The 15,272-nt window shown below is 34.6% G+C and overlaps 1 protein-coding gene across 1 annotated transcript in view; it reads right to left on the reverse strand.

The window, feature by feature from the left end:
• Positions 1 to 545: 545 nt before the first annotated feature.
• The window catches only part of MET (MET proto-oncogene, receptor tyrosine kinase), a 154,792-nt gene continuing 140,065 nt past the window's right edge, over positions 546 to 15,272 (reverse strand). The window contains exons 17-21 of the mRNA XM_051962768.1: positions 14,731 to 14,912; positions 12,506 to 12,615; positions 11,057 to 11,222; positions 2,915 to 3,051; positions 546 to 2,787 (exon numbers count right to left, since the gene is read on the reverse strand). Of these exons, the coding sequence (XP_051818728.1) occupies positions 2,577 to 2,787; positions 2,915 to 3,051; positions 11,057 to 11,222; positions 12,506 to 12,615; positions 14,731 to 14,912 (806 nt within the window). The 3' untranslated portion in view covers positions 546 to 2,576. The remainder of the gene's footprint in view (positions 2,788 to 2,914; positions 3,052 to 11,056; positions 11,223 to 12,505; positions 12,616 to 14,730; positions 14,913 to 15,272) is intronic.

Consider the following 15,272-nt stretch of genomic DNA (forward strand, 5'->3'; position numbering starts at 1 on the left):
TTCCAGTGTAGCATAGAAAACACCTGGGTAGAGTTATTGGCCAAATCCCCTGCAATGCTTCAGGGCCCATAAAAGTTGGGACCCGTCAGGACAAAATGTTTATGGAGTAATGGGCTTTCTTTTCAGGTCAGAGAATCTCTCTGCTTAAACTATCATAGCCTTAAGTTGATAGCCTGTGTAATTTAATTCATGCTCTTCTTATATTAGAATGAGGATCTTGGGTGAGAACCACTGGTCCCAGAGATTTATATTCTGACAGAAATATAGTCAGTTCAGTAAGCCAGGGCAACATCCATGAAAGGGTGTCCTCATTCTGTAAAGCCATCTTTCTTCAAAGTTGAAAGTCCACATAATAATTTGTAGGTTAAGCAACTGAATACGAGTCATGAATGCAAATTCTTATATGTAATAGCAAAACACAAAAACTGTCTGATCTGTGGATTATTTTGACTTTGTAATTCTAAACCAATTTTAAAATTCTTCAGTCATTTATGTAAATGGAGTAGGAAACTAAGTGTGGCTAGGAAGAACTAACTCCGAAGACACAGGATGTTAATCTCTTTATTTGACTCCTATGATTATATCAGAACAACAATTATAAACATACAAAGTACCATTCAGATCGGCTGCAGGTATAAATGCATGGACAAGTATCAGATTCTTACAAGAATCACTTAATCTTATAGGCTGTCCCAAATACAATGTTAACTTTATTAAAGGAAGAGTTCATAAATAGTAAACATGATTTTCACATTGTAATTTTTATGAGCATGTATATACAGGTGTACGGTCCTTGTCAATGGGTTTCACTCTCACAAGTTCTTTATGTCCCAAGTACTTTTGTAGCCAAGAAATGGATAGAGATGATATATTCCTGTCAGAGAGTCATTCTCAATTTGTAGACACTCACTGAATCCACATTATATAAAATATAATACTTACCTCTGAAGTGAAAGATGTCTGCACTACAGAGGACCTGATGATGACCACTACCCTCATCAAAGAACTTTGCATTATAATAATTCTTGCAAGAACAGTAAAACTGTTCATTAGTTTCAGTGTAACATGTACTCCATTCTAGTTTGCTATGCTAACTAACCCTTGGCCTCAAGTGAAGGTGATGTCATGAGGGTGGGGTGTACTGGCAATCAGTGCATTTTCTTATCATTATTTACAGTCATTAAAAAAAAAAATCACCCCAAGGTATAAATCCAAGTCTGACATACCTTTTCTGAAATGTTCACAGTGCAGTATTTTGTGGCCTAACAAAACATTGTGTATGTCGTTAAAAATAAACATTTTTATAAAAATATAATATTTTATGTTTACATGGACAAAACCATTCTATACCACATGCACTATACAGTAGTAGGCACAAGATTCCACAGAACAAAACACCACAAGGGTTCATTCTAGAGCTACTGGATTCCATTCTAACTGGTCAGAACTTTAGGAATATGATTCTTAAATGTACTTTTCTGATCATAATTTGGGTAAATCTACATGCACAGTGGCAGAACTGGACCAAATGAATGGATGTTCTTGTGTCACTATTTGGTGATGTCATGGAGAGCAAGCCGCCTGGACATCAGGGACTAAAGTTTCTAGGTTACTGATTCCTAGGAATTGCCATAAATAAGGGTCACAGCACAGCAGAATTACCAAAAATTTCAGTCAGACTTGTTCTGTTCAGGATACATACTGATTTGTTTCTGGAAATGTTTATCATTACAATTTACGTTTTTACTCCCACAGAATAGTCACATCCAAAATGTTCAAATCAATTAAGTCACATTTTAACAGTATCATTTTTTTGAGAGATGGATGTCTAAATGACAACTGAATATGTCATTAGGACTATTTTATTTAGGAAAATAATCTAAAAGTTGTCTATATACAATATGCAAACACCATTATGAATTTATAAAAGCATTCTTTGTCATGCTGTTTTGAAATTTTGACATTATATATAATCCTTCCCTAAGAAAGGGAATTTGCTCAATAGTCCTTTAAGGAATCCTTTTGCCTAATGGGCAAAATTGTCAAGATTAAGAATGAAAAAATTCTAGAACCTATACAACATGAAAAGACATCCTTTGAAATACTGGACTTCTAAATAGGTAGTGTAGTCTCTATGTTTGTCTCTATGTCACAAAGACAGTTCCTCTTCTGAATTGACTATGGTCCATTAAACATTCAAAATTTGTCACTTCAATTCTGATAATGTAACCAGCAATTTAAAGCCAAGCCGAGCAGTGATTCTCTGTCAACTATATACACTTTAACTTAATGGATCAGAGTTTATGTCCCAAATGTCACACAAGTTTCAATCCCAGGCAGCAGCAGTTGGTCCAGATAATTTGATGAGTTAGAAAATTCCTTAGAATTGCATGGATTTAAATAACACAATATAAAATCCTTATAATAGTGCAATTTTGGGCAAAAACAACAAGCAAATGATGGTGTTTTCCCCAAGGCAGTGATAAAAAAAAACAACAGTGGATAGAACATCTGCTTTTGTTTAAACTACCACTATGGTAGCTTTCTCATACACAGAGAACTATGGGGACAACCTGTCAGGTGTCCACCTCCCTGTCAACGTTGTCTTGGGATGACAAAAGGGAAGGATAGGGAGCAACACATTTTACATTGACATAGGTTGCATTCACGTGAACATAATGCTCTCCAATAAATGTAGAGAATATGACTGATATCTTTGAGACCAGTTCAGAGAAAGAGGGACGCATTTCAGCTTTTGGGTGCCAGCATTTTAGCATAACTTCATACCTGTTTCAAAGAGAAGCCAGAGAAAGATAATTTGAAGCAACATTTTCTTTCAATGGTAAAATATTCATATTTAGAGGAGATTTTCTAACCACCTCCCAACTTGAACCCCAATTACCAAAGAACTTACAGTGGATCTGGGCAATATTCAGGTTGCAAAAGCCTTCGACCTTGCAATAAATAAACTGTTATATCAAAGGTATTAACATCAGGATAAGGAGGTGCTCCTCTAGTCATTAGTTCCCAGAGAAGCACTCCAAAAGACCACTGGGGGAAAAATGAGAAAAAAATAAATTCAGGTTAGAATGGTTTGAACATGCAACCTGAAATGTGAGCTAACTTACTGGATTTCAGTGATGAGAGAGTGTGCGTAAACATTCAATGATACACTCTCTCCCATTTCAAGCATATTGTGTTAAGAGCAGATTTTCTTTGAGGTTGAAAAATAGGATACCAATTTTATGACATGTTTGAACTGGAATCAGGCAAAGTGAACTATATGCTGTACATTTATTTGTCAGGTATTCAAAAAGTTCTAAGCCTAAACAATAATTAAAATATCACCTGTGATTAATATGATAGCACCTCTCTGGTAAATGTACCAACATGTTCTCCTTAGAACAGCCCAACAGCATTTTAGATTATTTAGTGAAAGAATAAGGCAATAAAGATTTTTTGAAAACAATTGCAGCATTAGGATATACAAAATAATCCAAATTCTTTAAAAGATTTAGTCTGGAGAGATACAGTTACATCTATTAGCTGGTATTAATGTTTTTACTTTGAGAAATTTAACTATTAAGTGTTAGCATTAATTTCAAAATTAATCATACTAGATTGAAAATAAATTCCAGAGTGGATCATATATGGACTAGCATATGTATTTTACAGGATTCCATCAAATCTGTTTCATTATCATGCACTTAAGCCTGTGGAGTTTTTTGCTTTTTTTGTTTTGTTGCAGTAGAAGCAATAACAGAGGTATATCCTCCTCACCAACTAGCTGGAAGACAGTGTCTTCCTAACATTAGAGTGTATGAGTCCCCTGTTTCTTTAAAAATTTTTTTAAAGCTTTTCATTTTCAAAACATAGTGTCTGTATAGAGAGTTTTCAACATTCACCCTTGCAAAACCTTGTGTTCTCAATTTTTTCCTCCCTCCTTTTGCCCTACCTCCTTCCCTAGAACAGCAAGTAATCTAATCTATATTAAACATGTATAATTCTTATATATATATATATTTCCACAATTATCATGCTGCACAAGAAAAATCAGATCAAAAAGGAAAACTAAATGAGGAAAAAACCAACATGCAAGCAAATAACAACAAAAAAGTGAAAGTTCTATGTTATGATCTACACTCAGTCCCACAGAAAGCTGGGTGCAGATGGCTCTCTCCATCCCAAGACCATTTAAACTGGCCTGAATCACCTCACTGTTGAAAAGAGCCACGCCCATCAGGATTGATCATCATATACTCTTGTTGTTGCCATGTACAGTGATCTCCTGATTCTGTTCATTTCACTTAGCATCAGTTCATGTAAGTCTCCCCAGGCCTCTCTGAAATCATCCTGCTGATTGTTTCTTATAGAACAAGAATATTCCATAACATTCATATACTATAACTTATTCAACCATTCTTCAACTGATGGGCTTTCCTTCAGTTTCCAGTTCCTTGCCACTACAAAAAGGACTGCTACAAACATTTTTGCACTCGTGTGTCCCTTTCCCCTTTTTTATGATCTTTTTGGGATATAGACCCAGTAACAAACACTGGTGGATCAAGGGTATGCATAGTTTGATAGCCTTATGGGCATAGTTCCATATTATTCTCCAGAATATTTGTGATACCCCTATTTCTTGGAAGGGAGGTGAGGTAAATTCTTCCCACTTCAATGTTTTAAACAACGGTCTAGGTTCTGGCCCCAACCCCTTGGAAACATATCTCACTGAAGCTCATAGGCCCTCCCTATTTTGTATCTCTGGGACTGAAAAAATCTAGTAAGGAAGGGATCTTCAGGAGTTTTCTTCCATGAAGAGTTGATAAAAAGATTACAGAAAATCATCCCCAGGATAATACACTATGACCAAATAGGATTTATACCAGGAATGCAGGGCTGGTTCAATATTAGGAAAACTATTAGCATAATCGATTATATCAATAACCAACCAAACAAAAACCATATGATCATCTCAGTAGATGCAGAAAAAGCATTTGATAAAATCCAACATCCATTCCTAATAAAAACACTTGAGAGTATAGGAATAAATGTACTTTTCCTTAAAATAGTCAGGAGCATATATTTAAAACCGTCAGTAAGCATCATATGCAATGGGGAAAACTAGAACCTTTCCCAGTAAGATCTGGAGTGAAACAAGGTTGCCCACTATCACCATTATTATTCAGTATTGTATTAGAAACACTAGCCTCTGCAATAAGAGTCAAGAAAGATATTAAAGGAATTAGAGTAGGCAATGAGGAAACCAAACTATCACTCTTTGCAGATGATATGATGGTATACCTAGAGAACCCCAGAGATTCTACTAAAAAGCTATTAGAAATAATTCATAACTTTAGCAAAGTATCAGGATACAAAATAAATCCCCATAAATCCTCAACATTTTTATATATCACCAACAAAATCCAACAGCAAGAGATACAAAGAGAGATTCCATTCAAAATAACTGTTGACAGCATAAAATATTTGGGAATCTATCTACCAAAGGAAAGTCAGGAATTATATGAGCAAAATTACAAAAAACTTTCCACATGAGAGTTGATATATATATTTGCCTTTACTCCAGTAGATAGATAACACTAGGGTTATCTCTTGCAATTGCAAACAGTTATAAGGAAGACTGTGGGGAAGGCAGATATGCAGGCATGGTAGATCCCATGGAACAGTTTTTTCTTGATGTAATTTTTTTTCTCAGTGCTGAAAAGTCTATTCTTTCTCCTTTCCATCTTCTTCTCTACATTGGAAACCAAACCAAACCCTTATAATGTGCATAGTCAAATTCTCAAATTGGGAATGCCAAAAATATGTCTCATTATGTACATTCTGTACATGAGTCCATCTGTTTCAAGAGGTAAGCAACACATTTCTTAATTAGTCATCTGGAATCCTACCTGATCATATATCGATCAGAGATCTAAAGTTTTTCAGAGTTGTTTGTCTTTACAACAAAGTTGTTCTTTTGTAAATAGTTCTCTTAGCTCTGCTTATTTCATTCTATATCAGTTCATAAAAATCTTCCTGGGTGTCTTTTCTCTCTAAATTATAAAGCATTATTTTTCTCCTCTTCTTTTTCCCCTCTCCCCAAGTGGGGAGAATCAAATGATGGGCACTTTATAAATGCTTATTCCCCTCCTTTCCTTTCCCTTTCCCATGTTAAGGTTAGAGCAGGGTGGGAAGGTGCTGAGAGACTAATCAAAAGAAAGGGAGAAAGGGAGAATAGAAAAATTTCCCCTGTTTCTTCACTGCTATGTGCTTGGGGCCATCAGAGGTGGGGGGAAGAATTTAAATTTCCCAAAGTGCATCTCTTTTGACTCTTAAAATAACTTTTGTTTGTTTGATTGATTACTGTCTTGATGTGGCTGGATCAGGGAATGTGATAAATACAAATGTGTGGAAAGCATGAATTGCCAAGGATATAGAAAAAGATTTCCTTGCCTATACCTAAAATCTTTCCCATTTATTATTCTGTTTTATGTTCTAAATGCTTGCAGTAATCTAACAAGCTACAAAATTGTTTTCTCAACAATGGGAAATGGGAAGGGATTGAAGGAAAAGAGATCTAATATTATGCGGAGATTTGCCCAGCTAGCAGAACTGGGTTTCTAAGATACGCAAGAATACTCTCTTTTCCTTGGGATTTCTTGAATGTTATCTTTTAAGAGCCTGAGCCTCCATCTTTCAGTTATTGCCAACTGTTTCCTGGTATTTGCTCCCATGAATAGTCATGTGGGCAGCTGAATTGTAACATTTTGTCTCAAAGCTTTCTTGCTGCTCCTTAGTTCTGACTTCTCTAAACACACTAATGTCTCATCCTTGACATAGCTTCTTTATGTTATAAACATAACATTATATTTATTGACATAATACTCATTATTGTATTTTTTATACTGTACTGTATTATATTATAAACATAACATTATATTTATTTAGGTTCCACTGCAATTAAGAAAGAATGAAGCTGCAAAAGCAAAATTCTCCCACAATCCTGGACTATCTGTTATCCAAAAATATGTTCCTGGGGCAGCTAGATAGTGCAGTGAGTATAACATCTGTCCTGAAGTCAGGAGGACCTGAGTTCATATCCAGCCTCAGATACTTAACACTATATAATCCTGGGCAAGTTACTTAACCCCAATTACCTTGCCCCCACCCAAAATACATTTTTTTTTTTGCTTTTGTGCCATAAGAATAATGGCCAAGAAGGATTTTTGAGCTGAAAGAGACTAGAAAAATCATCTTATCTATGCCCATCATTTAAATGGAGGCTCTCTCAAGATCACAAAGATAATAAGAAGCATAGCTAGGATTTGAACTCATGTCTTCTCACTCTAAATCCAGTGTTCTTACAACTCTATTATGCTTTGTAGAGATATGAAATGAAAAGCAGACTTGGATATTTCTTACAAGTTGGTTGATTTGGGCCAACTTTCATTTTCTTTGTTTTTCTGTTGTTCTCTTAAGCAGTTCTTGAGTATCATGCCATGAAACATACAAATTTGATTAAAATAAAGTAAAATATGATAGAATTTGAGAAATTAAGGCCTTGCCATTTACTGGCCAATAGCCAACACTGTAGTCTAATGCACAGGGGAATCTGGAAGCTTTATTGCATGAAGCAGTATCAAATGAACTTATTGAATTTTAAAATTATGTAAAGTCATTATGCCATTCTTTAGTACAAGCTTTTAGATGTTTAGGTTTAAAGCATTTCTTTTTCATATTTTTGCCACTCTAAATTTCTCCAATGTCAAAGCCCACAGCTGTGTGCAAATAGAGGAACACAGGTGGGCTTCGCTAGAATGCCTTCATTATAAAAGAGTTGTTTCCAACTGCTAAGTTGTACAAGAAAGTCATCTCTCCAAATTCTATGGTACCCCTTTGTTAGATGCTATTCTTGGTCAGACTCAGGCTTTCAGGTGCTAGTTGGAGTTCTTTACTCTCCTCTTCTATTTCAGCTCTCAAAATTCCATGAATTTGTCTTGGTGTAGCATTCTATTTACTCTCTTGGACCAGGGGCTTCTCTTTCAGATCCTGCTGTTCACCACTTATAGAAATAAGCTATATATATTCTCACTCTAAATCCAGTGTTCTAAAAACTCTATTATGTTTTGTACAGATATGAAATGAAATTCATCTGTTCCTATCCCTACAAATGATGGATGGGCAAAAGGAACACACAAACTCAGAAACTCTAGAGTCTAGAGGTTCTTAATTTTATACCTATGAACTTGTATTTTTAAATATTTTGATAACTAATTTAAACCTCATTGGTTTCCTTGGTTATCCTCATTTCACTCTTGCATCCACTGCTCTACCTGGTTCCAACTCCACAAAATAAGATTCCTCATCCAGTTAAACTCATCACCTTATCACTGTGCTAACTCAATTACTGACAATCTCCCTCAACTTTCTCTTACCTTTAATTGGAGGGTTGGAGTTTGTTAAAGTAATAAACTCCTCCCAATGCCTTCCTTTATAGAGGGCAGAAACTGGACTCTTTAGTTCACTCTTCTTAGAATCTGTGGCTTGTTCTAGTTTCAAACTCTAGAGAATACTCCTCCCTCCTCTCCTGCCTTCTTTTGCATTTTGTCCCCTCTCATTAGACTGTAAACTTCTGTGCAGGGACTTGTCTTGCTTTCTTATTAATTGTATCATCAGTGCATAGCATCAGCATAGCATGGCACATAAGAGGTGCCAAATTATATTTAAAAACATTATTTGGAGAAAGGGTCCATATGTTTCATCAGATTACCAAAGAGATTCATAACACAATAAAGTCTAAGAACCTTTCCTTTAGACTCATTTGGCAAAAACTCTTTTTTAAGTTGGCATGATGCTTTAAAAATTTCCCTAATTTTAAATATGGTTATTTTGTGCAACTATTTTTTAAGGAATACCTATATATTTGTTGTTTTTTTTTTTTCAGTAGACATAATGCAATCTTCAGTACAAGGACATTTTATTTTAAAAGTTCATATTCTACTTGGAAGCAATCTGTATTGAAGCAATGCAATGCTATTTAATTTGAAATTTTTGATGTATTTCATTAGTAGTTAAAATCACAGTTTTTATAATGAATGTCAGCATCTTAGAACTATGGCTAATAGTAACATGAAGAGGTTAAGTCATTTGCTAAAAATCCAGTAATAAATCTGAATTCAGGCTGGGATTAAAAATTCAAGAATTCTTGATCCTAAGTCTTTGTTTGGTCTACCAGGCTTTATGATAATATGCTATTTCTTGAGTCAAAGAGATCAAAGTGCTTCATAGAAAACTCAAGAATCTACCAGGTCATATTTCTCCCACTGGACATATGCCAGAGTAAAAAAAAAAATGAGCATAAATCAGGATGTGCAGGGCATCACTGTATGGAGCAGAGGGCCCAGAAAGTCTGTTTTTGCCTAGCAACCTTGCTAGGCTACTTACAGTCAAGGATGTATATGTAGAGATAATAAAGGCATTAGCTACATTTCTAAATATTTAATAAAATAAGCCTGAATTAGGTAAGAGGAAGTAAAGGAGCCAATAGCATTTAATTATTCTCTCACATTCTACTTGCAGATAGGAAACCTATCTATGAATAAAAATGATAATGATGATAACAACAAGGTAACAAGCCTGTATAAAGTCCCTTAAGGTTTGCAAAGTGCTTTGTATATGTTATCACTTTTAATTCTCATAAATATGTGGGAGTCAGTTGCTATTTTTATCCCCATTTTACTGATGAGGGAACTGAGGCTAACTGCTTAAAGGACTTGACTAGGATCGCATAGCCAGTAAATGCCTCAGACTGGGTTTGAATTCATGTTTTTCTGACTTCTGGTGCTTTATCCATTTAGATCTTGAACAGGTTAAAAAAATTCTTAAAAAAACCTTTTAGGATCATTAGATCTAATCTGATCTAATCAGAATGAACAAAGCTGGTCCCAAATAGGAATTAACTTATTTCTGCTTGCTTTCAAAATCATAATAGCAACATTTTCCAAATCTGAACATCAGAATCTTCTAATACGCTAAAAGTTCTTTTCAATGTATTTAGCAACAAATCTGGACATCTGCATTATCATAAGCTCTCTTTCAAATGTGCCGGCACTTCAGTTGCTTTTGAATTCACCTATATGGTATTAGCAAGGCCTAGCTTGCAGTTAGGTGGCTCAGTGGACAAAGTGCGGGACCTAGAATCAGGAAGATCTGAGTTAAAAATCTGATCTCAGACATTTACTGTTTGTGTAATTCTGGGCAATTCACTTAACCTCTGTTTGTCTCAGTTTTCTTATGTGCAAAATAGGCATAATAATAGTATCTCTCTCCCAGGGTTAGATGTGAGGATCAAATGGGATAATATTTGTAAAGCACTTAACACAATCCTTGGCATATACAGGCACTTAATAATGTTTCTTTCCTTTCTTTCCTTCTTTCTATGTAATCATTTGCAATACTTACCTGCTAATAATGAGTTAGTTTTTGGAAATGAACCATAAAATACACACAGCATAAGCAAATGCATGGTATAGCAAAAATACCAAGTCAACATTCAAATGCTTGGTTTGCAAGAGAAGTTAAACCCTATGCTAATTTGCATGTGCATCACTGATCTATCAAAACTATAGGGTATTTATTTATATTACTTAGGGTGTATTCTTCCTTACAGTATGAAACATGACCAACAATTATTCTGATAGTGACATTTTCAAATATGATTTTCTCTTTCAACAACAGAGAAGAACAAGAATTAATTTAGAATTAAATTAAATTCAACAATGACATTTTAAACACCTACCATATGTACCTTACTGTTACATGTAATGGGGTGAATCAAAATGGTATAAGAAGTGGTTTTTATCAACCAACTTACACCCATACATTTATTTCTAACAATGTATTTCCATTCTTATTTTAAACTCAAATTTACAATTTGGGTTCTTATTTAACAGAATAACAATTAAGTCCAATTGAGTTATCGAGGTTAAGACCATATCATATGAATTTCATAAGAAATACAGTATAATCAGATTAGATAGAATATGTACATTACCACATCTGACTTTGTAGTAAACTTCTGAGTTTGCAAGCTTTCTAAAGCCATCCATTTCACTGGCAGTTTTGCTCCTGTTTTATTGTGTACACTGTAATATTCTTTATCATACATATCTCTGGCAAGCCCAAAATCAGCAACCTTGACAGTGAATTTTTCATCCAGCCTACAGAAATGACAAAAATTATTATCTATAATGGTGAAAATGGATTTATAGTGATACTGAATAGTCTCTGGATTGTAGTAAGTAGCTTTTGCCTTTGAAATCTATGACTTTTGGAATGAGCTTTTCATATCTGGCATCTATTTACTAGCACTAAATTAAAATGGAAGTCTTGAGTAAGTACATATGACATTGGTATTACAAATCCATAAATGGATTGACCCTGCCACCTCTATGACAGTACTCATTACATGGAGCCAAGAAAATCCCTTTGCTGCTGCTTAGATGTTGACATGGCATGGAATTGTATCTTGTGCTGTTTTACACTTTGGCACATCAACTTTTGACATAAACAAAGATTAATTCTCATAGGTCATTTTTAATTAATACTAAGATCTAGAGTTAAGGTTAAAGGGGCACATTATATTGCAGTAGGTATACCCTGTGCCGTCTTATATTATTCTCAATTTGGCCAAGAACCAATATGTTTAGTACAGAGAGAACATATCATCCCTCTTTCCTAGTAAAGGATTATAATACATTATGTAGTACACAAGAAAAATATCAAGTTTCCATAAAAATTAATTCCAAATATCTAGGGTGTGTTACTTTAAAAAAAATAGGCCTTAATCCATTCCATTTGCAGTAAAACCAAGGTTGGCGATTAAAAACCAACTAATTCATTCATACCATATATCATGAATCAGTGCAATAAAATGGGAAACTATTGAATCAATCACTAACTGTTGACTGTTGCATTATACAGCTTAGGCAGCCAGACACAAATAAAGTTCTTTGTATATTCATTCCTAAATACCATTTTTGGTAGGACTGAGCCAGTCCAAGTCCAAATCAAGTCTTGGGCAGTCTCAGTGAAATGGTATCTGCCTACTATTTCTCCTTCCCCCCTCCCCCTTTTTATAATGCATAATGCTGAAGATCAGGTTCTCCCTTCTGTAAGCTAATGTAGCATAAAACCACAACATTAGGGGCTACTGGTGGGAAGGACCAAGAAAAGCAAGTGTATATAACAGCTGTTCAAGACCCCCTCCAGAGAGTCTCTTTTAAAATTCTGGTGGATAAATCCTGAAAGTTCCACCCACATTCTTATAACACGATGCTTATATATCAATTGAAACTGTAACTATAATAAAAGATCTTTTACATAATGGCAACAAAATGCTTACAGTCACAAAATGTAGGGGGAAAATCACCACCACATTTCTCCTTGTTTCACTTAATCTCTAAATAATTTGGAACATACAGATGGAACATTTTATACTTACATACAATTTCTTGCAGCCAAGTCTCTGTGGACAAACTTTTTGCTTGCAAGGTATTTCATGCCTTTCGCTACTTGAAGACCAAAACCAATAAGATCTTTCACTGTTGGGTTCTATGATACATAAGACACAATTAAAGGATAAATCAATTTAAATTCTAATCTCAAGCATTTTGAATTTTTTGTAGCAGTCATTATTGTTTTTGCATGGGTACAAAACAATTTGCACCACTTGTAATCTAAAATTATTTCCTAATGAGCAAGATAGCTAACTTAAAGAAAAACCGACTCTTAAAACTAAATTGCATGGGGGCAGAGGAATTTGGATTCCTCAATTTGTTTGAGTAGGGTGAAATGAGGTAGGTAACTTAAAAAAAATCACTGGCTAAGATGACAGGAAAAGATAATGATAAATGTTAGAGAGGAGGTGGGAAAATTGGGATACTAATGCATTGTTGGGGGAGTTGTGAAATGATTCAACCAATCTGGAGAGCAATTTGGAACTATGCTAAAAGGCTATAACACTGTGCATACTCTTTGATCCACTAATGTATCTACTGGGTCTGTGTCTCAAAGAGATCATAAAAGAGGGCAAAAGACTCACATATGCAAAAATGTAGTAGTCCTTTTTTGTAGTGGCAAGAAATTGAGTGGATTCCTGTCAGTTGGGGAATAGCTGAGAAAGTTATGGTATATGGATGCAATGGATTATTGTTCTGTAAGAAATGATGAGCAAGCTGATTTCAGAAAGACATATGAATTGATGCTAAGTGAAGTGAGCAGAATCTAGAGAACATTGCAGACAGTAACAAGATTATATAATAATAGACTGATGGATTTGGCTCTTTTCAGCAATGAGATAATTCACGGCAATTCCAACAGACTTGTGATGGAAAATGTCACCCATATCCAAAGAGAGAACTATGGTGACTGAATGTGGATCAAAGCATAGTATTTTCACCTCTTTTGGTTGTTCTTGTTTATTTGCTTAGTTTTTTTTCTTTGTCACATTTTTTCTCCTTTGATCTGATTTTTAAAATATGTAGTATGACAAATATGGAAATATATTTAGAATAATTGCATATGTTTAGCCTATACTGGATTTCTTGCTGTCTTGGGGAGGTGGAAGGAAGAGGAGAGGGAGAGAAATTTGCAAGATTTTGCAAAGATTAATGTTGAAAGCTATCTTTGTATATATTTAGAAAAATACCCCCCCCCAAAAAATCATGAACTAAAAAGTTGAGCACAACTGAATGATACAACAGAAAGACCAAACACACTAGTGGGTCCTGATCAGAAAAGGTAGCTCCTTTGAAAATATAACTAATTTTGGAAGTTTTAAACGGAAAGGTGGGCTTTGCAATAATGCCTGCAGCCTCTATTCAAAAATAGGTTTTTTTTTCAGGATCAGTGTAGGGCAATCAGTAATGCATGAAACATTTCCTATGTACAAGATAATCATCAGAAACACAATCTTTGAAAATTAAAAAAACCCCACAATTTTAAATGAAAATTCATTCACATTAAGTTTTCATAGAACCATCATGAACTCAACTCTGTTATAAAACTGTTATAAACTCTGTTATAAAGATAAAATTAAATTTTGTCTTCAGAGTATCATACTTATCATATTGGGGGTGAATTACTTGTCAGAGTAAATACAAAGAATTAAACAGTCACTTTTGGCTTTGGTAGGGTACCAAAAGAAATCCTTGCTACTTGAGATGGGAATCTACTTTACTTACTGAAGCATTTAAAAGCCAGAGGCTAGTGAGTGTCTTCATATTTCAGATCAGGTATTGCTTCTTCTGGGAAGTTTTTTTTCCCCAAATTACTCAGATTGTAAGTATTTTCTCTTCAAATAGCCACATATTTCTCCACTAGGAGCTTGGATTCCCTCTCTGGGTGTCCCTATCCTTATAGGCATATTTTCACTTTATCTCCAAAGTACTTCCTCTTCTTCTTCTCCCCATTCCACTATGGAATTACTCCTTGATTTTCAATATCTTTTTATATGTAGTCTTCCCCCATTAGAATATAAACTCCTTGAGGATAGGAATTGTTTTGATTGCTTGCATTTGCATCCCCAGCATCTTGAAGAGAAGAGGGTTCAGCACATAGTAAGTCCTTAATGTCTTTCTGCTCTCTCTCTCTCTCTCTCTCTCTCTCTCTCTGATCTGATCTATTTTGATAGTTTCTGCAGGAACCTAATTCAGGTAAAATACTTACATGAGTCTCATTTCTTATGAAGTTTCGAAGATCTCCATGTTTCATGTATGGCAGGACCACCAATGGAGACCCTTCACTACGAAGGCAGATTCCCAAAAGTGAGAGGACATTGGGATGACTAAAATCTTTCATGATGATCCCTTCAGTCAGAAATTGGGAAACCTCCCCTATGTCAGTAATTCCTGTGGAATCAGTGGTAGAAAATAATATCAAATTTCATTGTAGAATAATTCATTAATCGACAAATATAAAAGTATTAATTAAATTCCTACTATATGTCCAGCAATGTTCTATTCATTAGTAATACAAAGACAAAAATAAACAGTTCCTCACCTTATGTTCTATGGGGTAGACAACATATATATATATATATATATATATATATATGTATGTATATATACATACATATCTATATCTATATCTCTAAAATGACAAATGTGCATATATATAATAAAATGCCCCAAATATATAATTTGTTAATAACATATAATATAACATTATATACATATTTAAAATAAACACAGGAAAATTTGATGGGAAAG

This window comes from Antechinus flavipes, chromosome 5, assembly GCF_016432865.1.
Source record: "Antechinus flavipes isolate AdamAnt ecotype Samford, QLD, Australia chromosome 5, AdamAnt_v2, whole genome shotgun sequence".
NCBI classification, from domain to species: domain Eukaryota; kingdom Metazoa; phylum Chordata; class Mammalia; order Dasyuromorphia; family Dasyuridae; genus Antechinus; species Antechinus flavipes.